The 23,279-nt window shown below is 40.5% G+C and overlaps 1 protein-coding gene across 2 annotated transcripts in view; it reads left to right on the top strand.

Annotated features, from left to right (window-relative positions):
* Window positions 1–23,279, top strand: part of cdh23 (cadherin-related 23) — a 200,893-nt gene that overhangs the window by 36,767 nt on the left and 140,847 nt on the right. For both annotated transcript variants that reach the window (XM_088635229.1, XM_088635227.1), the window contains exons 4-6: window positions 6,285–6,427; window positions 8,426–8,473; window positions 9,512–9,604. In XM_088635229.1, coding sequence (XP_088491355.1) covers window positions 6,285–6,427; window positions 8,426–8,473; window positions 9,512–9,604 — 284 coding nt within the window. The remainder of the gene's footprint in view (window positions 1–6,284; window positions 6,428–8,425; window positions 8,474–9,511; window positions 9,605–23,279) is intronic.

Raw genomic sequence — 23,279 nt, 5'->3', positions numbered from 1 at the left:
TCAGTTGCAAAACGCTATTGATTAATAGAACAGTGAAAATATGACCCATGCAGAATTGAACTCAAAATGACAGACAAGACATTGAAAAAGAGAAATACTGAGCATGAAGAAATTACAACAAAGTTTACCACAAAATATATATATATATATTTATGTGCATTTATGCCTTAAACTTGGGCTACTTACTTTATATTGAACAGTAACCTGCAATTAAGAAACTAGATTACAAAATCTAACGTTTTTTTCAGGCACTTATTGATAAATATCTTTCTAGATCTTTTTTTATGCTTTCCATGTGCAGAGTCTATCTTGGGGGCTGTCAGCTGAAATTCTATCACCTTCATGAGCAGGAGTTCACATGGCATTGGGCCATTTATTCCCTTCTACCATGCAGTGCACACACATTAACCTTAAAGGCATTCTTAATTCTCCTCTTAGTTTTAATACAATGTGAACAAGCAGATATCAAATCCAGTTTATTGCATTGATGGTGTTTAATGAATTACCAGAGTAAGGTTTCTAACATCACTGGTAGGCAGAAAGAGTTAATTCTACACCAGACGTTTTAACCATGCTTGTAGCTTGCTTCAATTTTATTACAATTCATGACTGCATCCTTCAGTTTGTTTTCCTTGACAAATGTGGCCTGTTCTCCATTTGTGCTGTAATGGTTTCTTTACCTAATTGGCCTAAACTGTACTATATATTTAGTCTGACACAAGAATAAAAACCTTATAGCACTCTCGAATGAGTACGGATTTAAAATCAATAAGGCTATTTTTAATTCTTTCTTGAGGAAAAAATGGAGTTGGTCCTAATTTTTCCAAGTAAATATATGAACACTACTTTTTGTGAACCTTGAACCTGAAGTTGCGTAGATCTTCTCTTCTACAAGTCATAATCAATAACTGCTGTAATAATGTGTAATAAAGTCAACTGCATATCATTACTTCAGTGTTAGTTTAGATGTTTTTTGCAGCTGTGGTGTCCATGAACATTTTCTTAGAGTGCATTTTGACCTCACCATAAGCACAGAAAACAGAATTGTAAATTTCTTTGTTACCATGCCTGAAAAAATTAAAGACTTATTACATGGTGCTTTTTAGTCTTGAGCAAAGAAAACTACAATGAAACCTAATCAAGTATTTCATATTTAAAAAGGGATTGATAAATCCTACCAAAATAATTCATAAGAATAAACAATGAAACACAAGACACAGGAAAAAGACTTGTGGAAGAGTGGAACACGCTGTCTGCCATATTGTCGAAGCTTGACTTTTTTTCCAAGAAGCAGGTGAATGAGAACATTTCATCACATGAAATTTCCTGAATTTCAGGTCATATGACCTACAGGCTTTTGAATACTTTATGGATAAGCTTCCAACAAATTAAATCACTTCAGCCTCATGTTACTGTTTGTGTAAATTGATTCATATTGCTTTGAAAGAAGTATAAAATGACATGAATATCATGGTAAAATGTCTAATATCCAGCGCTCGCTTATGTACAACCCCCAGAGTGAAGTCAGTGTTAAATTGTCTCTGATTACATCCATGTAGATGAGAAATTTGAGGGAACAGCTAAGTTTAAGATACAGTTGAAACCATGAAACCATGCTGTCCTCTTCTGAAGGATAGGTAAAGCACACAGCTTTTTTGTGGTACTGCTACTTCTACTTCTACCAATAAATTAAGTATCCACTTAGTGTGTATGATGGTGTAAGTCATTGAGCCAGTGTACAGTGTGTTTTATAATGTGTTAAACATAATAAACCATGTTACAGGTATAAAACCTTCGAGGCTTTGTGTGAGTAGGTGAGGAATTTCAGGTATAAACTGCAGCATACCTATAATTAAAATCTCTGTAATCACATTTTGCATGCACTGTAACATCATTAAAAGTCCATGATAACTAATTGGGTTTAATTTAATTGCCTGAATGTTATTACAGTTTAACAACTCAGTAACTGTGGCACATTGCAGTTGGAATTGAAGATCTTAATCACATTCCAAGAACAACATAACAATCCATGTGGAATCAGTTTGCTCTGCTGTGGATGGCGGTAACATTGTTCTATAATCACTGCAGTGATAATGTTTCTGCCCGTTCTCTGCTACTGAATGGCAGGGCTCAGTGATGTTATTACCACCATTACTCAGCCATCTGGTTTGCATTATCATCTGAACAGAGTGTATTAGATAGTGATGTAGCTGATTAAGGATGTACGTATTCCTTCTCCTGATCTCTGTCTCCCTGTGCCGCTTTTATTGGCCAGTTTCTTCAGCATTTGCAATTGCTGTTTATATGTTAGTTATACAGTATGCTGGAGACTTTGAACTTTCTCTTATTTACCTCATACATTATACTTTAAACTTGCTTCTTATGAAAAATAGGGTCCTCCTAGACAGTCTACATACTGTATTTCACCTGGACATAGGGCTGTCCTGCAGAGAGTAACAGTGTGTGAAGTAGCATGATTTCACTTATCAGACTAACATACAGAACCTCTGACTGTCTGGACTCCTCAGTACTGTCAATCTAAAAAGACATGATTCCAGTAAATCCAGGCACACAGTGACTTAAAAATTCTGCATGTAAATTAAAAACATTGTGGAACATATGATCAGTAAATAAGACCTGAAACCTACATGAAGAATTCATGTCCTCCTTTACCAGGTGAACAAGTTTATTTAAGATTTTTTTGTTACCTCAGAGACTAAGATGACTAATCAATACAAATCCTTGTGGCTGTCCTTCAGTTTTTAAGTGTTAATCACCCATTTCTTCACAATGTCATTGACATGCAGCTCTAGTGAGAAAGCAATTAATGTGTGAAATTGTTGCTATCCACATTACTTCTGTAGGATGATTGTAGATGCCCCCTTACCCAATCTTGGTTGTGATCAATGACTTTTCTTCCTCTTCAATTTCTGCTCATTGTTATTAAATAACTTTTATTTAAAAAAATATGTTCTTAGGTCTCAGACCTGTTTCTGACAATTTGTATCATATGGGCACACAACGGATAGTAATCCTCACTTTTAACACTTGTTCAGACCTGCTTTATGAGCCTGTCTTTGGTTTCCACTTGTAATTCAAACCTTTGTTTCGTTATTAAGACTGAAAGTATCCTTTGGGCCATGTTTGAATTTCCCTCTGTCCTAGATGTCAGAGGTTAAATTCCTTTAAAATATTTTTTTTTTCAAGAACAAAATATATTCATGTCCTATTCAGTCTTGTAAGAAGATGACCAAAACCTGTATACAGTATGTTGCTCAATAAAGCCTGCTTTGTGAAAAAAAATGAAGCTGGAATTAAAATTTATACTGGTTATTAAGGAAGGGGAATTAATTTAAAAAATGAATGAAAATCTTCATCCAATTTTCACTAGACTGTTAGGCACTGCTGACCATCCTGTCAGCATGAGGAGGTCCTCCAGCACTGATAGAGGTGTAAGCAGCTGACAAAGGGGCAGAAGGAGTGTGGAGGACTCACTGCTTTTCCCCCAGTGGAGCCTGGCTGCTGGCTTCCCTCTCCTACACTGACCTCTTCAGGCTAGTTCTCCTGGCACCCAGTGGGGGCTGCATTCACACACAGGTATCGGGCTGGGAGACATGCTGATTTTGTTTTCTTGAAGGCAGCAGAAACGCAGTCTAGAGGTCTTTATCAAACTCTTCTCCCTTGCTGAGCTGGTGTTCTCAGCACTCAGACCTGCACGCTGCACTAAGACCCTTGCATACACTTTACATGATCGAGTGCTACTATGTAATGAATATTGGCTTTGTAGCACTTTAAAATGAATTCAGTTCACCAGTGAACCACCTATAATTTAAAACTGGGCAGCATTCAGTCAGCTGTAGCAGTTTGTGATACATACTGCACAGTGTCTGATGTAGAGCTAAGGGCTCAGCTAAACAAGTGCAACCTCTGCTTTAAGCTCCACATGTACACTACAGGCTATACAGCATATCTGGAAGCAACAGATAGTGCACAGAAGGGTAGGGGGGAAGGATAATGTTATTTGTTCTTCTTCACTTTGATCCCAAAGTCTTTGCCTTCCTGAACAAATTGCTTTTTTGTCTCTAAAACTACAGACAAGAAACTGATTAAAGTGTTCTCATCGATGCAATATTAGCTCAAAGTGTCCTTATTTTCTTTGTAAGATGAACAGGTTGGGGGAAGGGGTGGCGTAAGTTGCCATAACAAATGTATTGGACATTCTGACTTGACTAATGCATGGGCGCTGGAATCCAGTGTGGGCATGATTGACCAGAGTGCTTGTTGTGGTTTTGATGGCTTCAGGGCTGGGTCGCTCACTGGGAGAGCAAGTTGAGAGTTAAGGCTGGTGGCTCCAGGGGTCCATTCTACTATGTAGCTTCCAGCAGTGAAGCCAAGGGCTTCTAAGGTCTCACTGTGACACAAATCATTCCTATTTAATTTGCTGCACTCTCTAATTGCCTTGGATGTCAGAAAAGAAAGAGCTGATGGTAAAACTGATTTTTTTTCTGTTGTGAAGAAATGGAAAAACCTTGAGGGAAACAGGAAAAGAGAATAGTATTTGAGATTTCAAAACAAGCATGGACTGCAGGACCCAAGGACATCATGCGCTGAGACAGCCTGAGTGAGGCAGGTTAAGGGCTGAGAGCTGGAGGCCCTTTTCACATAATAAGCCACAGAGTGGGAAAGAGGCAAAGAGGGAGCAGAGGTGGGACGTGGTGAAGTCAGTTAAACTGCCTGGAAGGGAGCAGAAAAATTAAGGTTTGAATGAGCTGAATTTGCTTTGGTAATGCCAAAACATTCAAATACACAGTGTTTTCTCTCACAGTGCAGTCATTAAGGTTGAGATAAAAGAGGTCAACACATACTGTACCTCTGACCAATCTGCTGAACACAGTCATGTTGAGGAGAGGTATCCTGTTTGGAAATGTGATTTAGACAAATAAGAAAAAAATCGTGCCCTCTCACAGCCCTACAGGTTTACTTAATACTTAAATACATTTTGTGTCTCAAAGACCAGCATTTCACCAGAAATTCCATCCAAACCCAACAGAGAGTACAGAACCATGCGGAATTAAAATAAACACAAATATTCCCAAACACCTTGCAGGTAACTAGTTTTTCCACAGTACTTGTATACCCATGCTATTAGACCATGTGGAATGAGAAAGGCTAATGCAGGCTATTGTAACTGACCATTAAACCCACCTGAAGGGGGCAGTGGTCCATGTTGGACAAGGGATCCTTGTGCAGGACAAGGCTGGTGCTGAGCTCAGTGAATGTGGTGTGAGACAGCAAAGCTGCAAGTGTCAGCAGGCAGGCAGATCAAGGAGGTGGAGCAGGTGAGGCAAGCCAGTGAGATGCGGCTGTTCAGCCAGGCAGATGTCACATAGCTGCAGGCATGCAGCTGTGGAGGCAACAGGCAAAGTGCAGACAGGGAAAGCCCAAGGGGATAGTTAGGCAGGCGGGAGGTCCACATGTTGGAGAAACATACAGGAGTCTGGCAGTCCAAGTGAAGCACAGGGAGACAAAGCAAAGCCGAACAGAGATCCAGGAATCAGTGCTGAATAAACAAAGCAGAGAGTCAAGCTGGAATTGGAACACTAACACTGAGAAAAGCAGCTCAAGCACAAGGGAAACAAAATGGCAGCTCACCATGCCACAGCTGAGATCGCATGCTCCAAAGTTGGCAAAAAGGGAAGAAATACCCTCCTAGTAATCAAGTAAGTGCTGGTGGCAGTGATACCCTCTCTGATGGTGTTGTCACTGGAACAGGCAGAATGGGTGATTGATTTGCTGATTGCCCACCTGCAGCAGTGTTACTGGAGCTGGAAATGGCACTCACCTGAGCACGATCATTACAGACTATGCAGTATGATTCCAGGTTTGATTTGTCATCTCTTTTCCAGTCCCACATTGTCTCATCCAAAATTATTGCCAAACCCACCATGCCAAGAGACCCTTTACTTTGGTGAATTTGAACATCTCTAAGAGGTGTACAGGTATAGGGTTTGTAGCTTTACTCTGTCATTACTGACTTATGTTTTGTCCATTTGAGATGCTACACCAAGCTACCACATGTGGGTGTATTTGTGCTCTTGCTGTTCATTTGCTGCTGTTCAACTTCTGGGTCGAGGTGATACAGTCAATATTGCTGAACTGTGTACAAGGCCAAGCTCTTTCACCTCTTCAGTGAGGCTTCAGCTGGAAGCCAGCACAGTAACTACCTTGATGACATATAGGTTTTGAGCCCAAGTATACATTACAAACCTTGTCTCCCCTCTAAGGTGCCTCCGTGACGCAGCTGCTGGCGCGGGACCCTGACAACGAGCCGCTGGTCTTTGGCGTTGTGGGTGAGGAGGCCATGCGCTACTTTGCTGTGGAGAGCAACACAGGCGTGGTTTGGCTGAGACAGCCCCTGGACCGTGAGGTGCGAGAAGGCAGGACACTGTGTTGCTTAGAGAACACTGCTTAAGCCTCCTAAATAGAGTTTAACCTGACACATTTTGCTAGACAGTTTTGCCCATTTGCTCTGGCTTTCCTCTGCATTTCATTATCTTGCTTGTCACAATGACTTTGTGCTTTAACTTCACTTGACAGTAATATGGTTTGCCAGAGTTAATGCTCATAAAAGAGGTGCTCTACCAGTATTTAACATATGAACATTTCCTATGGTAATAGCATAGTCTGGCGTAGTGATAGCCAACTGAAGTATGGTCAGAATTTTACAGCACAGAGAAGCCAATTTAAGCTGAAATGCAAGGAACACCATAAAGAAAATAAAAATAATCCAAAGTCCCCAGGGTAAACTCTTCAGGGCCCAGTTTACACTGTGTGACAGTGTGTCAGTCTTAATAATATGGGAGTCTAGAACAAGCTACCCAGCCATGTTTTTGAAGCTGATTCCCCGGCTTCTTTCAATACAAAGTATCCTCTCATTTATAACCTTAATTATGTTCTTATGTTTTCAAGTCTGTGTTAACCAGAGTAGACCTATTTTATGGTGAGATACAGGCAATGTGGAAAACTGGTTTGATGGAATCATAATCATAATCCATCCATCTTCTAAACCACTTTATCCAATACAAGGTCGCAGGGGAAACTGGAACGTATTCCAGCAAGCAACAGATACAAGTCAGCAAGATACATCCTGCATGGGACACTAGTCCATCAGATGACAGACACAAACACACACACCACACCAGGCCCAATTTTATACAAAACCAATTGACATACTAGTATGTCACTGGACTGTGGGAAGAGACCCATACAAAAACAAGGAGAACATAAACACTCAATGCAGATCCAGTACATCACCCTAGGAATCGAACCCTGGGCCTCAGAGCTGCGAAGCAGCAATGCTTACCACTGCATCCCAGTACTGCCTTTCATATAACTAATGACTAATCCATTCATAGAATTACTGTATATCTGGAGGTTTCTACCTTTTTTAAAATTCATATTCTAATAGTATGTTTTATATTTTCCAGTTTATTTAAATTAAATTTAATTAAAGTGTATATTTCTTACATTTTTCATTTCTTCTGTCCAATCAACTGTTAATTGGAGGTTCCAATTAGTTTTTTTAAAGTTTATTTTAGAAAAGAAAAAACAATTTTATTGTGCAGGTGTTGTTCTCAAGTAACAGAGAGACTAAAGTGCAGGGAATGCAGATTACACTGGTAGTTTCCTACTTTATGGTCCTGTTATTCTCTACATCCTCCAACATGAACACCCTGAACATGAACACCCTCTATAGACATGTATTCCCCTCCAGTTTTTTGTGCTGACATCACAAGAAAACATTTTGTTTGATGTGGACGCATATGTTTTTAATTGCCTTAAATGAACAACTTTAGTCTGTCATGGGATAAATTATTAAACAACACATAGGGATAAGAACTGTGAACTCTATGAAACCCATGGTATTATACCTCAGGGCACAACTGTGTTACCAATTCTGCTGCAAACCTAAGATGACAAGCCTTCAGCACTAATGAGAGAACATTGGGATACAGAAGAGGTTACAGATGGCAGGAGGCTGTTTGGTTCACCTTCAGTTGCATGTAGGCTTATCGACCACTGTTTGCTCAATGTTCAGCTGCAACATTTATCTGCTCTCGAAGTGCAAATTTACCTCTTGTGGAAATTTTGTCTGTGTGCAGAATGCTGATGAATGTAAGGCTTTGTTAAAGAGAAGGTCCTTCATTTCTATGTGCTGCGAGGGAAATTGCCCAGGTTCTTGCACTCAGAGTTTCTCCATTGTAAAACTGAGGCACATTGGTTTATACTTACAAAACAACAACAAAAAAAATCAAATCAATTTTCAGGTGTTTGCAAAGGAGCTGCTGAAGGCTCTTTGCTTTATTTCAATCTTCAGTGAAGTAAGGGAACTATCATGTCTATGTCTTTTCATTTATTCTTGCAGGCCAAATCCGAGTTTCAGGTGGAGTTCTCTGTCAGTGACAACCAAGGGGTAGGTACAGAAGAAAGAAACATATTCATGATATTTATGAAATGGTCAAAAAACAGAAAGTTCCCTTAAATGAGTAATTTAATACATAGACACTAAATATACAGTATAGGCTTTTAGAATCTTGGAAAACAATTGAATTAAAAGATAAAATAAGGCTTGGGAATTCATAAGGAATGTTTTCTCTAGTTTCAAAACCAAAGGAAGCCTGGAGCAATCTTATGACTAAAGCTCTGTGTCTAATTCATTACAGCAAGAGCTCAAAATACCTTTTTTTATAACAATTTGTTTTATGGTTTTGTGAAGTGGGCACTAATAAAATAACTGTGCTTATTACAGTAGTAATCTCCGAGGTATTTTCTTCTAGGATTCAGTGCTTTTCTTTCGGAGATTTCTACTTGGCTTGTGAGGTGAAAATGTGAAGTGCTGATTAATCCATTCTTGGGCATTGCTCTCTTTCCTGCTGGGAGGAGTGTGTGTTTTGTGAGTGTGGGTGTGTGAATCTGCCTGTAGATTCTGGGAGAGTAGCTAAGAGGGCACCGGGGGTGTACTGTAGGTGAGGTGTTACTGCCAGTAGGGTGGACAGGAGCAATCAGTGGGAAACTACTGCTGTTCGAAAGCTTGCAAATGAGCTGAAACTGGCACTGTATACAGTATATACTGTGCATACAGTACACAGCACTGCTGCTGCAGGGGTGCTTTCTGCCTTGGCTGTGTCATTCTGTTTATTTCTCTGCATACAGTATGCTCTGTGTGGGTGGGTTTGTTTCTGGCGGCTGCATTGGTTTTAAGTTTGCCCATGCCATGTGTGTTCAGTGATGTGTTTACACTCTACGACAGTGTGAGTAAATTATATGTGTGTCCTGTATTATAGTAATTACTGTACAGTATAAACACAAAGGTACACATACTGTATGTGAGGGTGTAGACCTGCTTTATCCAGGGGCAGAGTGTGTGCCATTTATTTTTGATTTTTGATTCGTAAACTCTTTATCTTTTCCTGTACTGTATGGTTAAACAGTGTGGACCCTCTGTTTGCAGGTTATCAAGGGGACAGTGAATATCCAAGTGGGGGATGTGAATGACAATTCTCCCACCTTCCACAACCAGCCGTACAGCGTGAGGATCCCAGAGGTACAGGCACAGTCTCCTACAGACACACTGACCTGCTGTCTTGGTCATTCTCACTCATGCTGCCTATCTCTGCTAGAGTGCTCCGTTCTCTCTCACCCAGCTTGAGTTTGAAATGTACTATTAAGCTAGTTGTAAATTTCTGCATTTAAATGTCTGTTTTCTGTGTTTATTGTGGTGTAAAGGCCTTTTTCATAGTATATGTTTAGGTGATTTGTGTTTCTTTTAAAAAACAGTGGGTTCTTTATACTGTAGCTTCATAGGAGAAGGTTTTCATTGTAGGAAAGGACCGCAGATACTGTACATGCCTGTAAACAGAAGAACTCCAGGATCTTTTTGTGGGGGGTGCAGGCATCCATAACCATAGCTCTGGAAAAAACAATATTGTCAAGCTTGCTGATTTTGCTGCATTACGCTAATCTTGCTATGGTGGCTTTAAACTGTTTTTTAAGTACGTACATCCCAAAGTACTGTATCTGACTTCTTTTTTTCAATTCAGTTCATATTTTATCAGTTTTTCCTTGAACTGATTTAGTTCAAGGGGTTCTTCCAGTACTCAGTTGGACACCATTTCCGAGAGTCAGTGTATTCCGGGAATAAGGGAATGAAACTTGATTAGAGGTCACCTGAGATCAGGTTCCATCTGCGGAGCTTTGGGAGGGAATGAGGTTCTCTTTTCTAGGAGCAATCAGTCAAGGCTGTCAGAGCTGAGCCAGCAGACTCTCAAGACTGAGCTCACACTCTGATTCACTTTACTAAAGCCTCAACATTTTTTTATATGAAATAATTGTCAACTAGTATGAGAATAACAATAAAGGTATCAGGTAACTTACAGACACATGGCAACAGGGCAGTTCTTATCTGTTATGGAATTAGTCGTTCAGTAATTTGCTGGTACATACTTACAACTGTATGGCAGTCCTCTAATATGGCACTGCGGTGGCTCTGTAGCTAAGGATCTGCGCCTGTGGCTGGAAGGTTGCCAGTTCGTGTCCCGCGGCCGGCAGAGGAATCCTACTCTATTGGGCCCCTAAGCAAGGCCCTTAACCCTAACTGCTCCAGGGGCGCCATATAAATGGCTGACCCTGCGCTCTGACCCCAAGCTTCTCTCCCTGTCTGTGTGTCTCATGGAGAGCAAGTTGGGGTATGCGAAAAAGACAACTTCCTAATACAAGAAATTGTATATGGCCAATCAAGTGATCTTATCTAACTGTTTTACAGTAACCAGACACTGTACAGTATATTACATTGTCTTCAGATTAGAATCTGTCTGTTGTAAGGCACACAGACAGAATTCAGTCCCATGCAGTTCATTGCAGGTTTCCAGTCTATTAATCTATACATTTTTCCAAGAGTTGCTGTGTATATTGCAGATTACATGTTGCATTGATTACGCTCACTGCAGCCAAATATATACAAAATCCAATTATTTGTTTAAAAAACAAATATTTCTTTAGTAGTTAAACAAAAAATAGTATATTGCTTATAACAATAGATTTATAGATACTAGTGCTCTAGAAATATTTTCAACCTATAAAAGCTTACTGTTTATGTCACTTTGACACATCTAAACATAGCAGCTGTGTTTCTCTTAAATTAAATATACAGTTTAAGAAAAAAACATATTCCTTAAATCTTATAAAAACATGACCTTTCTATGATAACTATGGCTGGTACAAAACCAGCAGCTCACTTAATGATGGAGCATATGTATTACAACAAGTGCACTTGAAAACTGTAACAGCTCTACAAATCTCCCAGCTTTCAGGATTCTCATATCCTGCTGCTGTCTCCCCCTGTCCCTCATTTACTAGTTACCAGGGCAGGTTCACTGTCCCTTAAATACAGGAGGTGGGTTAACCCTCTACTGCTCTGCCAGCCCTGCTACATGCAGTTTAGTCTTACGGACAGGGTTAAGAACGTGCTTAAGTGTTATAGGTAGAGTTAAGGCTACAATTATGAATGAAATTCTTCAGACACTTCTGAAGAGTTTAAGTGGACAGATAAACTTACAAGGTTCTGACCCATATGAATGTGATTCAACACAATTTTAAAAATAGGGCTAGCCTCCAACTATTGTGCTCAGTTTGACATGGTTTTTGATTGATTGTGGTATTCTTTAGAAAAAGCCAGGCAGCTCAACCGCACAGCCACATGATGAGTGCTCAGGGTGAGAAAAGTGGTGAAGGTGAAAGAAGAACAAGAAGAGTGTTCAGGTGATCAGCATAGAGCAAAATCTAGATGTAATCAAGTGCTACAAGAAAAAAAAAGTCCATTGTATCGGCCTGATCAAGACATAATTGCAAACCATACCTGCAAATTCAGAGAAAATTAATATACAAAATGAAATGCTACAAATTGTTTGATTTCTCTACTTTGTTGTATTCTCTTCTTTATTACTCATTTTCTCTCATAACTCTCATGCCCACACTCACTGAACCATTATTTTATCTACAAATGACAATCAAACATAACACATACTGTACATAGGAAAGGCAAAAGTTAAAGGTATTTACAAAAGTCTAGTCAACCCAAAACAGAAAAAATGACTAATGTGCTGATTTGAAGTTGGGGATGGAATTCACACGCCACACCACCAATAACCAATTACGTTCTCATGCGAAATGGCTGTACAATTGTAATGATTTTGAAACCCACAAATGTTTGTTTGCAACTATTGTATTAGTTAAAGAATACCTCTACTGTACTTCACATGCACCAGGAGCAGCAATGTACTCTCATGTTAGGACGTACTGTGTAACCCACCCTGTGCACAGACAGACTGATCTCCCCAGAAACTGTTCATACTTTGACATACTAGGGGATACTAATAGAGTAGTAGTAGAATAGAGGAGTTTATTGCTATATGTACAGTACATGTACATTGGAATTCTTATTCACGCTGATCTCTCAGCGTAGACAGAGCATTACAAACATAATGAATAATAACAGCAGAATAATATATATGTTGTGGAGAACAATAAATATGTAGTAATGAAAAACACAAATATGGTAAAACAATACAAAAATGCATAGTGCACATGAAAGATAACTCTGAGGCATTGCAGATGAATTCCGGGTGTTGCTCCTTTGTAGAAACTGAGCATACTGTAGTTAAAAATGAGACTGTGTGAAAACTGAAAAAAGCTTTAAAGTTTTAGACATATATTTTTTGTTCAAAAATTTTTCCCCACAAAAAAAATCTTCAAAGTACAATATTTCAGCAACCGACAGCCACCAAAGGAAAATAAAATCTGTTTAGAGAGCAGCTTGCCCTACTTCTGCTCTGTGGAGGCTGGCCTGTCTCCTGGTGAAGTGTCTTCAATAGGACAGAACCAGAGTGCAGAGGAGAGAGAGAAAAATAATCCTGTCATGGATGTTCTGACAACACCCCTGCACTCTCCTTCTTACACTCTTTTTCTCTCTTCTTTGCCATCTCTTTTCCTTTAACGACGTGATGTAATAGGTCCCTCTTTTTGTTGGTTTGCTCAGAACCAGATGCAGATTCACTTCAGAGCTGGTGTGCACAGTCCTAGCTATATGAGGACTGTTAATTCATGTAGAACTAACAGGTGAAACCGTAATCATGTGCAAGAACAAGTCTGATACTCTCTTGATACAAAAAGACAATGTTATTTACCAAGTCACACTGTACTGAGTTACAGGATGCACATAATTTTGTTGGGGCTAGATGTTATGTTTTTGGATTTGTTGTTTTCTTTTGCTCTCCAAAAGTGATTTTTATTGTTTTGTTTGATTACTGTGATGTCAGGCTGAGGAAGCCATTCATATCTCAAAATGAGCAAACCCGGCATATTTAGAGTACAGCTGCAGAGCAACAGAAACAAAACTCAAAATGAAGCAGACATGAACACGTCGGTAAGAAGTATTTAGGCGTGGTATGTCTGTGATTGATGCAGAGCCCAATGCAGGAGGTGTACAGAAGGTTAATATCTTTGCCATGGATTCAGAAGTATAGTGGGATGTTGAACCTTTCTGTTATTTTTCCTGCCAGTACCTGGCATTTTGCGGCATATCACCGTGTCATGCAGGAGTTGTGTACAGATGTGGCAGGGTTATTTTCAGAAGAAAACTCACCAATGCAAGCTTACATTCTTCATACAAATGTAAACATGGTTAAGTGTTCAGTTTTCCCACTAGGCTAGCAGTAGGTTTGTCTGCTCTGCGTTGTGCCTGGTTTTGTTTCACATTCATAGAGTACATACTGTATATACAGTTTCTCTTTCTTAAGGCTTTTTACTTAGCTAGGGTTCTGTATATGCAAAACCGAAAGATATACTGTACTGAAAGTCTTATATCCCACCTCTACTGTTGGTTCACTACTTTTTAATGTCCTCAGCAGCCTCATTTACTGCATTACCTTGTATGGCCTTGCTTCGTAAAACCAGAATGACATCACTCCATCATTCTGTCGGTCACAGAACAATCTGCAGACACTGGACTTTCCTCATTGATCAGAGCACCATTGCCAAAATAAGGGCTCCTCTCCCCTTACTGCAGGTCCAGGTCCAGATACTGTACCTCCCTGTCTCGTAGAGCTCCACAATTGCTGTTTTAATTATGAAACCTGAAATAACAGCATCCGATAAAACAATATACTGTAAGCCGGAGCTGGGACGTATAGAGACACACTCCAGCCTGATGTCTGATTCATTCATCACCAAAAACTTGATACGAGGCTCATTAGAACACACCCATACATGAGTTCCAGGCCGTTAGGCTGCAATTGTTCTTGTGGGTTGATTAATAGGGGGAGGATCGCTTTCTTAACACACCTGCGGAGAGTGTGTCAATGTAATCGCCTGTTTAATTTGTGCCCGTTTAAGGAGGGGTGGCTAATTCTCAAGGTTACATGGGTTCCAGCAATGAGCGTGTCAGTGGTAATTGAGCACTGTGAATTTATTGCAGGAGGAGAGAACCGACAAGGAAGAATGAGGAGTCGTTAATAAAGCTGGGTGCTCACAGCTAGTCGCCCAGGGGCCTTTGATCTCTTTAATTCATTTTCCTTTTCCAATCGGTAGGACAGGGTTTCATTACAGCCACCTTACAGAGTAACAGCCATGAAATGCCACTTTTAATGGTTTTCCTACCATGCTCTTTAACTTTTTATGTTGCTGATCATCAGTGGACATGGATTTATGCTATTATATAAATATTTAGTTTTCTATAACTTGTAGAAAGTAGCAATGAATAAAGTATCTTTATATGTGTATGCAGATGGGTACTGTATATAGAGTAACTTTAACTTGAGCTTTACAGACTTGTTAGAATGAACACTCTTTTGGGTTAGGATAGAAGTTAAGAGCAGCAGTCACAATGAATTATGGGTCTGGTTATACTATTAATAAGCAAAGACAAGGAAATAATAGATATTAATTAGCAATTAAAATTGATTATAGGTATGATATAATAATAATTAGATCTTAGTCCAGTTACATCAGTGCAGGTGAGCTAATTCAGATTCATATCCATTATTCATTGCAACTGCAGCCTTAGCTGCCACCCCACCCTGGAAGCTTAGATTCTTTCAAAGATGCATAAATGTCTGTGTCACTTGTCAAAGTTAACTATAAGGTAACCCAAATCAGAACTAAAAATCTGTCTGGAGCTGCTAACTTTTACTTTATATGTGCAAAATGCCACATTAGAACTCCGAAAACCATTCTGTCTCCTATTATATTGTGACTGGAAAAATGGTTAATTAATGTTTAACCCCATAACGTGTTAAAGAGAGTACTCTTACTGTTTCCAAATGAATCCAGAAAAATGGATTGACCATCAGTTGTCTCTTTCTTCACTGGTTCCTATGAACACTATATCACCTGCAGCTTATGTTTCTAAGAGAAAATAAAGTTTGATCATCTTACAAGCCAGGATGCACATATACTGTACAAAGGTGTACAGAAACAAGTACAATAAACTTTGTGACAGTTAGGGTCTATCTATAGTTTGTCATACTGGGAGAAGAGACCCAGCCTGTGCAAGTCTGAGCCAGGATTACTTCAGTAACCCTTTTTTAATTTTTTTATCCACCATAAATTGAATCCTTCGACAGCCTAAAAGCAGCATAGCAGGGCTTGACTGCCAGTCATCAGTAAGCAGATAGACACTAAAACCTTCAGCAAGAGTAACAGAGCCAGCAATATTGTAAAGGATGGGTTTGTGGGGGTGGGGGGGTTAAAATTGATCTGCAAATGGCATTTCACTTTTAGGAATCGATTGAGGGTCCTTTGATTGAACCATCTTTCTTTTTATTTATTATTTTATGACTGTGGTGAAAAGATGCTGGCAATGGGCATGCAGCCAGCAGTAGGAGACGCTGACACATTTTCAGTGTCAAGACACAAGCTTAGCCATTTCTCACAGCCCTGACAGGAACCTACCCTGTCTGGCCACTGTCTGAAAGAAATCCATTAGCCAGCTGCAGTGGAGGGTATAAGACGAACCTTGTTGTTGGGCCATGGATGACACCTAAGTCTAAAATGTCAGAAATAAGCAGTGCAATGCTTGATACACCTGTCTGTTAAAGATATTTACTGAGTATCATTTATAGTTAAAAGGTTTATTCATAAATGCTTTGCAAATTGCACACTGGGGGGGTATGTATGTTAAGTAAATAGCTGCAATTGTATCCCTTTTTTTGGTTACTGAATCCCTTTGAGCATGAAGAGCACCTCAGCTGGAAATGCATTTACGGTATATTTGTATAAACCCTTCATCGCGTTAACAGGCTCTTATTTGGAGTCAGCACTGAGAGGAGCGCAGGCTGAGTGTGAACACCAGTGAGGTTCACAGAGAGAAAACCATTAAAATGTCATTTTCCTTCCCCCTGCTCTTTAAATAAACCGTTGCCTTTCTTTCCTTCTCCCCTCTCTTCCCTGTTTTTAACAGCCCTGCAAATTGAACACGCAAAGTAGACACGTTATAATAGATGAGATTGTGATAACCCACGGCAGGTGGGAGTCAATCGCTGTCAGATCTGGGAAATGCATTTAAATTAATGGTTTTATTTCTTTTTTTCTGTAACAACCTTGGAGCCCCTCTATTTGTGAGCAAATCTACAAATGGTTCGGACAGGACACAGCGGAGTCCAGCATCATGCTCCTTTATCGAATATCCCCATTTGGAAACCTCTCGTTCCTTCCCCCCAGCTGTTATCTTATCTTCTAAGTGGGATTACCCCTGTCTCTAAGGAGCAATATGTACCCACACAGCATTTCCCAATCTACCCAATTCTAACAATGCTGTCAAGGACGGGGCACTTTGGAGAGTGTCTGTACCTTTACAGTACTTTGTCTGGATTTACTACTACATTAACAGCAGCTCCCCAGGGCACCAGTTACACACCCGTTTTGACGAAACAGAAAAGATTTTGTGTTCGTCGGCTTGTACTGGCAGCTTCACTTGGCTTGACTCGTATTCCCAGATCCCCCCTCCCCAAACAAAACTACCAAACAATACATTTTTGAAACTGTAAGATATGGTTTCCAGAGTGGAGCTGCCGGCATTAGCAATAACACCCACAGTGTGCTAAGTACCGCAAGTGTGTGTTCACTGTGTGTCCGAATGTGAGTTTGCTGGGACAATAAAGAGGAGGCATCGCTTCTGATGTCTCTGGGATCCTGATGGCTAAGTAACAGCTTTACTGTGCGTGCAGCGAGGGCTATAAAAGCCCCAGTCCAGAAGCCAAGTTGCAACAAACCTCATTAACTCCCTATGTATTCACTTTATGCAAATCTTCCATCCCCTGACTGAGACTTGATTTGCCTTAATAGAGTTTTATAGCTTTCCAATTTGCTCAGATCTGTTTGGGCTGTCGCACTGCCCCAGCCGTCAGGGCTGTTGAGCTGCTTCATTTTGAGAAAGGACAGAAGGAGTTGAGATATGGATCAGATTGACCTTCACAGTCCTCTTCCACTCTCTCCTCCTGCCCCCTCTCTAATCCACTTCCTCCCTGGTGTCTGGTGATCCTCTCCTCTCTCCCAGTAAGGGAAGGTGTATGTGGGGGGGGTGGTGGAACTGGCTGGCGCAAGTAGGGGAGGAGGGGAACGATGATAAGTAGCTCTGTTTTAATTGTAATAGTATCAAAATTGATGGAGACATATGTCTGGACAGCACTTCAACACTTCTTGATTCCCACTCCTACATAAATACACTGAGTGACAGCTCCACAAACTACTAGAACGGAACTTTAGTTGGACAACAACCTGAACATACCCAGTAATTTACTGGAGTTTAAAAAACAGTCATAAAAACAATGATGAAGTGTCAAAGTTGGGTTGAAAAATGTCATTTTGTCATATCTCTCTTAGGTGCTCAAGAGTCCTTCGCTCTCAGAGATTTTCTGTCCCTCGAAGAACTTGGTACATTCACATCTTGTGTATTTGAAAGGTGATTTTGACTCTTTTGGTATGCAATTTGCTGTTCAGTGGTTGGGTGCATTGGAATCAGAATTGACATGCTGAACACTTGCTTACTGTAGAGGGGCACAAAGAGTAATCAAGACGCTATTGTGTACATTAGCTTAGCTTTAGTAAGGGCTTCTCTTATTTATTGGTAGGGCAATCTCCCTTGGCTCTCCAGGTATCCAGTGATTGCTCTGACATTGTTCTTGGGTTGAGAAGAGGGCGACTCATCTACTGGCCCTTTGAAAATTTTCCAGTTCAGGTTTTGGTCAAATTTGGTAATTTTGTAATGGAGTTACAATTGAATATGCAGGATGCAGAATCCAGCAATTTTTGAAGAATTGAAGGTGTGGTATCTGACTGTTTCCGATGAGGTGTCGGGCAGGCTTGCAGGCTTGTTCCTCGTGACACAGTGGAGCAGGTCGGTGATTGTGAGACGTAGCAGGCAGGGCTGTTTCTTATCATGGACAGCAACACATCCTCGTGCATTATCCTCTCCAGTTACAGCCAAGCACTCTACTAACCCTTGAATGTGGATCAGCTTGAATCTGCTTTTGTGGGGTTTTTCTGTGTTGCCTTTTTAGTTGTGTCGTTGTCTAAGTATTTTAAGTTAATTGAGGCATACAGGTCAGCAGGACTTCTGTAGTTGCCCACTCTTTCCACCTGTGACTCATGTTTTCACATCAACAAAGGCAATTGGATTAAAACAATCAAAAACCTGCAAGGATTTTTTTTCTTTTCTTGTTGCTTTTTTTTTTGTCTTACAAAAGTTTGATTCCAAAGCGAAATGTAAAATAATAGCAAATACATGTTCAGGATATGGCAAAGAGTACTGTTATAAGAGATTTTAAAATAGTGAATGTGCAAAGAGTTCGTTAGTAAGCCCAGAGTCACACAGCCCTGCTTAGAAGAGCTGTATAGCGAATGACAGGGGAAAAAAAAGTTTCGCCAGTGGAAGTGAAAAAGAGAACAAGATGGCTTAAGGCCATTCAAGGCTTAGAATGCTGTGGAAGGCTAAGGGTGCAGGCAGTGTGAAGCTTAGTCTGCAAGAGGTAGGAACTGGTATATGGCTTACTGAGGCTGTGACACTGAAGGTCCCAGTTTCCGCTTCAGACATGACCCTGGGGAGGGTCATAAAAGCTAGTGCCAAAGCATGACGAAGAGATATGTCATGTCACCAAGGGTGATGTGGCTTGGCGGACAGATCTCTGGGCATGGGTAGCTGCAAGTGAAGGGCTCAGAAATCCTCAGCACAGCCATTGTTTAGATGGTGCTTGGAAAAATAAATTTTCTGAAAGCAACCAGGTTAAAAACACCAAACGCCTCGAAACTAGCGTATATCCCAGAAGGAGGCAAAAATATAACACTAATCTTGAAAGAGGGTCTATGAAATGGGAAAATAGCTCAAATTATAATGAACATTTTGCTATTCTCATGGTGTCACCCCACATGGGATCACAGTGGATATAGTGGTCCTACCCTGTGCGGACAAGAGAGGTGAGGGCAGTAAAGGAGCCCAGGAAGACCAAGACCCTGAGCTCTGATGGTGGCTCAAGGAGATGGAGCTGTGGTTTGCATGAATCACACAGGGGAGAGAGCTTCTTCCCCCTCTCCTAACATAACCAATTTAATTTTTCTCTTATCCTCCATGTCTGTTTTCATGTATAATTTAGTAGCTGCATTTTAGTTCAGTCACTGTATTCCCAAGAGTGTCTTGGTTTAGGAGAATAATTGTTGAGCAATAGCCTTCCTGTTCTCCTTGGAGGATGAGAGGGGAAAGAGAGGCTCTTCCACAGACTGCTCAGGGCCCCTGAGCTCAGTGCTGTTAAAGCACAGAGACTCAAAGAGTGAGAGAGAGGGTCTTATACACAATTCGCATTTCAACCAGGTTGACTTAAGACTTAACTCATGGATTGAAAATCATAGCATAACGTGAACTCCATTGTGAATTGAAGAGGACTGATTATGTTAAAAGCAACTCTTCATGTGATTTTTTTGCCCTTTTAAAGGATGAGTTTTTTGCTAAAGGGTGCCTTCCAAAAATAGTGGTAGCCAAATGGTGCCTTCATGCTGTGTCTCTGATCTCTGATTCTTTGTAAAGAGGGATGGTGAGAGTGAAAGCGAGTGAGAAAGGGATGAAGGATGGCTGGATTTTCAAAAGCACACTTCAGATTGTAGCTACTTATTGGGGAGGTAGGGGGGTGATTGAAATTGTAGCCCCAGTAGCATGCTTGCCTCCCTGCCTGTTCCTGCTGCTGCCGTGGCGACTGCTGCAGAGCTACATGAAGTGATTGCTAACCTCCAATCACTGTGGTGCATGCTGGGACAAGCAGGCCTGCTCTCTCTTTTCTTCTTTCCTCCAGCCTACATGCACTCTCTTTTTTTACTTCTTTCTCTCTTGGCTTTGCCTCCCTAGATAAGTCCCTGACCTAATCTCATCATAATAACAATAGCAAATAATAATCATAATAATTACAGGGGAGATGTGTATATGGGGCTTTAGTCTGCTGAAATATTCTGCATTGTTCAAATGCCCAAATGCCTTGACAATGTCAGGAGAACAGAACACAAAAGCTTTGTGTTCTTAGCTTGTCGTTAGTCTCCCTAATTTCCCCCTCACGTTGTCAAGGAGTGCAGTGCACCTGAACTGAGTGACAACAGCCATGAAAGGTATAGTTAGTGTTTTGAAAACCCCCACATTCCTCCTTCATTTTATGTGAAGGAATTGTTTTCTCACACTTCACTGTTCCGCTGCCATGAGGCTGTTTGAAGTGTCTTTAATCTTATCTGGACCTGACCTGTTTCACACCTGCCTGGTTGCTTGTGTCACCCTGACTCCTAGATCTGCAAGGAACGCATTGATACTGCACACTAGGCTTTGATTTCCTTTTTCCTTTCCTTGTACAATAAACATAGTTTTGTGCTTGCAATATGCCATTTAATTGTTCTTTTGACATGATAAAGATAGTATTCCTGAATCTCTGATTGTACTTTACCATAAAATGCATAGCATAGACCAAAAATCACACAAAAAGGGTGAAAAATTAAACAAAAAGGCCAAAAAGAAAGGAGTTGCACATCGCAACCTCCAGGCTGGGCTTACCCTATTTAAGGGGGTCCAACCTGGGGAAAAAAAGAACCACTAGCACATCGGTGACCAGACTGGACTGACCCTATTTAGCAGGGTCTAACGTGGTAGAACAGGGTGCGTAAGGCCAAAAACAAAACAAAAACTTAATATGTGAAAAAGGTGTGCCTGAAAATGATGGGACAGGCAAAAAGAAAAATAATGCCTTGCGTGGGTGCAGTCCCCTCCGGGACTATCGGTGGAAAAAAACTCCCCTTCCTGAAGTAGCCCTGCTTGTGTCTTCGGGGGAGTTTCCAGTGTGCCTTTGTAGGACCCGCACTGCTGTGACTACAGAGGTGAGGCGTCACCCTTCCTGCAGTGCTCTGCCTCCACACTAGGCACGCCCCCGCGTGATGGCACAGCTGTATTAAACTGATGGAAATGTACCAAAATCAGGAGTGTGTAGCAGGATGAAGGACTTCCCTGAAGAGTACAAAACCGAGGGCTCTGCATTACACAACAGGACAGTGTAGTTCTGGACAACAGGGTTATATTGTGACCTTTTTGCCATGATTCATGAGCCCCAATCAGCAATCTGTAGCATTTCAGCAGCCTTTACTGGTAATTCTGATTCACTAAATGCTTACAATAAACCGTTTTAGTCAGTTGGTTATTTGGACCAATTCAGTGCTGGCCTTGCACCATCCTAATACTTTTTGACGGATCTAATGATGTCAGAATTATATGAAGCAGGGAGAATCAGGTGGCAGATTCCAATCAGTTCTGTTGTAACTTTTTGGCAAAATTAGATCTTTGCCTTAGTAGTTGATAATTAAATTTCTAATAACATAAGAACACTAAAGGTCATTATAAAAGAATGTAATTTGGCCCATCTGTCTCGTTTGTTTGCTTGTACAGTACCTATTAAATCAGAGAATCTAATCAAGCTGTTTTCCTAAAAAAAGGCAGGGTATCAGTTTAAACAACATGGCCAGGTTACTTCTTTTAGACTCCATCAACTCATAAAAAAATGCAGCGTTTTTCTCCAGTTGAAATGTGTTTCTCCATAGTTTATACTTGTGTCCTCTGGTTTGTGTTTCACTGTTTCTAAATAATATTATTCTGTAATGATAATTTAATCTAAATGAGATTCTAAATACTATGATTTAATTTTGTAGTTTTTGAGGATTCTGAATATTCCCCTAATAGCCTTCTCTGTTAAATGATAATGAATTCTGTAAAGATAGACTTGACTGTACTGAAGGTCCCCTGTGGAAATAATAGTAAATATTTCCCTATTCAAGATCCCACAGAACTCCCTAGATTAAATCATTAAGTCCTGCAACAACTTCCTGATGCACAAGACAGGTGATGCCCCAGTGAGCAGCTCTAATTTTATTACACTGAAGCCACTAATTCTACTGATCCAGTGTTTTTCTCTTCCAAGTCCTACGGTCCACAGGGTCTTCTGGATTTTGATTTTACTGAAGGTCTTAATTCAGTAATTGGCCAATTTATTTACTTAATTGGAACAATCTATTTCTTTTCCTATGTCCAAAGCACATGATGATTAAAAGACCATTAAGAAACACAGCCCTCCAGGCCCTTGAGGGTTAATCTGTAGGGCAGCATCCCTCTAGTTTTTTGTCTCTTGGAATCAGCTACCCCTGGGTAAGAATCAACTTCTGTTTCCCTCTGTGACCCTGCTCTCTGACTCCCCGCCCTTCACTCATAATCTCTGCACTCTCTTTCCCCCCTCATTTTTCTTTATCTTTGCTCTGCCATCGCTCATTCCAACCCCAAACTCACACACACACACCTTTTTTCTGCAGAGTAAAGCGCTTGACTGATTAAAGTTTCTGTTTCGCAGTGAAAGAATAAAAAAATAAACGAGTCTGGCCCCTCCGGCACAGCCGTTTATATGGTAATAAGTTCCTGTCTAATTTACATTTAATTTCTATCAAAAATTGATTTCCCTCTGAAAGGGAAGCAAGAACAAAATAGGAAAAAGGGAAAGAAAAGAAAGTCTGACCTCAAAATACAGCTAATCAAGGTCCCAGTGACCAGGCTGGCAGATTACCTGCTCTTTAGTGTTTTCAGGCACAACAGGAGTAGTCCAAACTGCAAATTAGACATGCTGGCTGTGTATGCAGTGTTTTTTTGTGAGTTGTCACAATCTATTTCT

Source organism: Lepisosteus platostomus, chromosome 6 (genome assembly GCF_059453375.1).
Source record: "Lepisosteus platostomus isolate fLepPlt1 chromosome 6, fLepPlt1.hap1, whole genome shotgun sequence".
NCBI lineage: Eukaryota > Metazoa > Chordata > Actinopteri > Semionotiformes > Lepisosteidae > Lepisosteus > Lepisosteus platostomus.
Note: the sequence above shows the minus strand (reverse complement) of the source record. Positions and strands in the feature narration are given on the sequence as shown.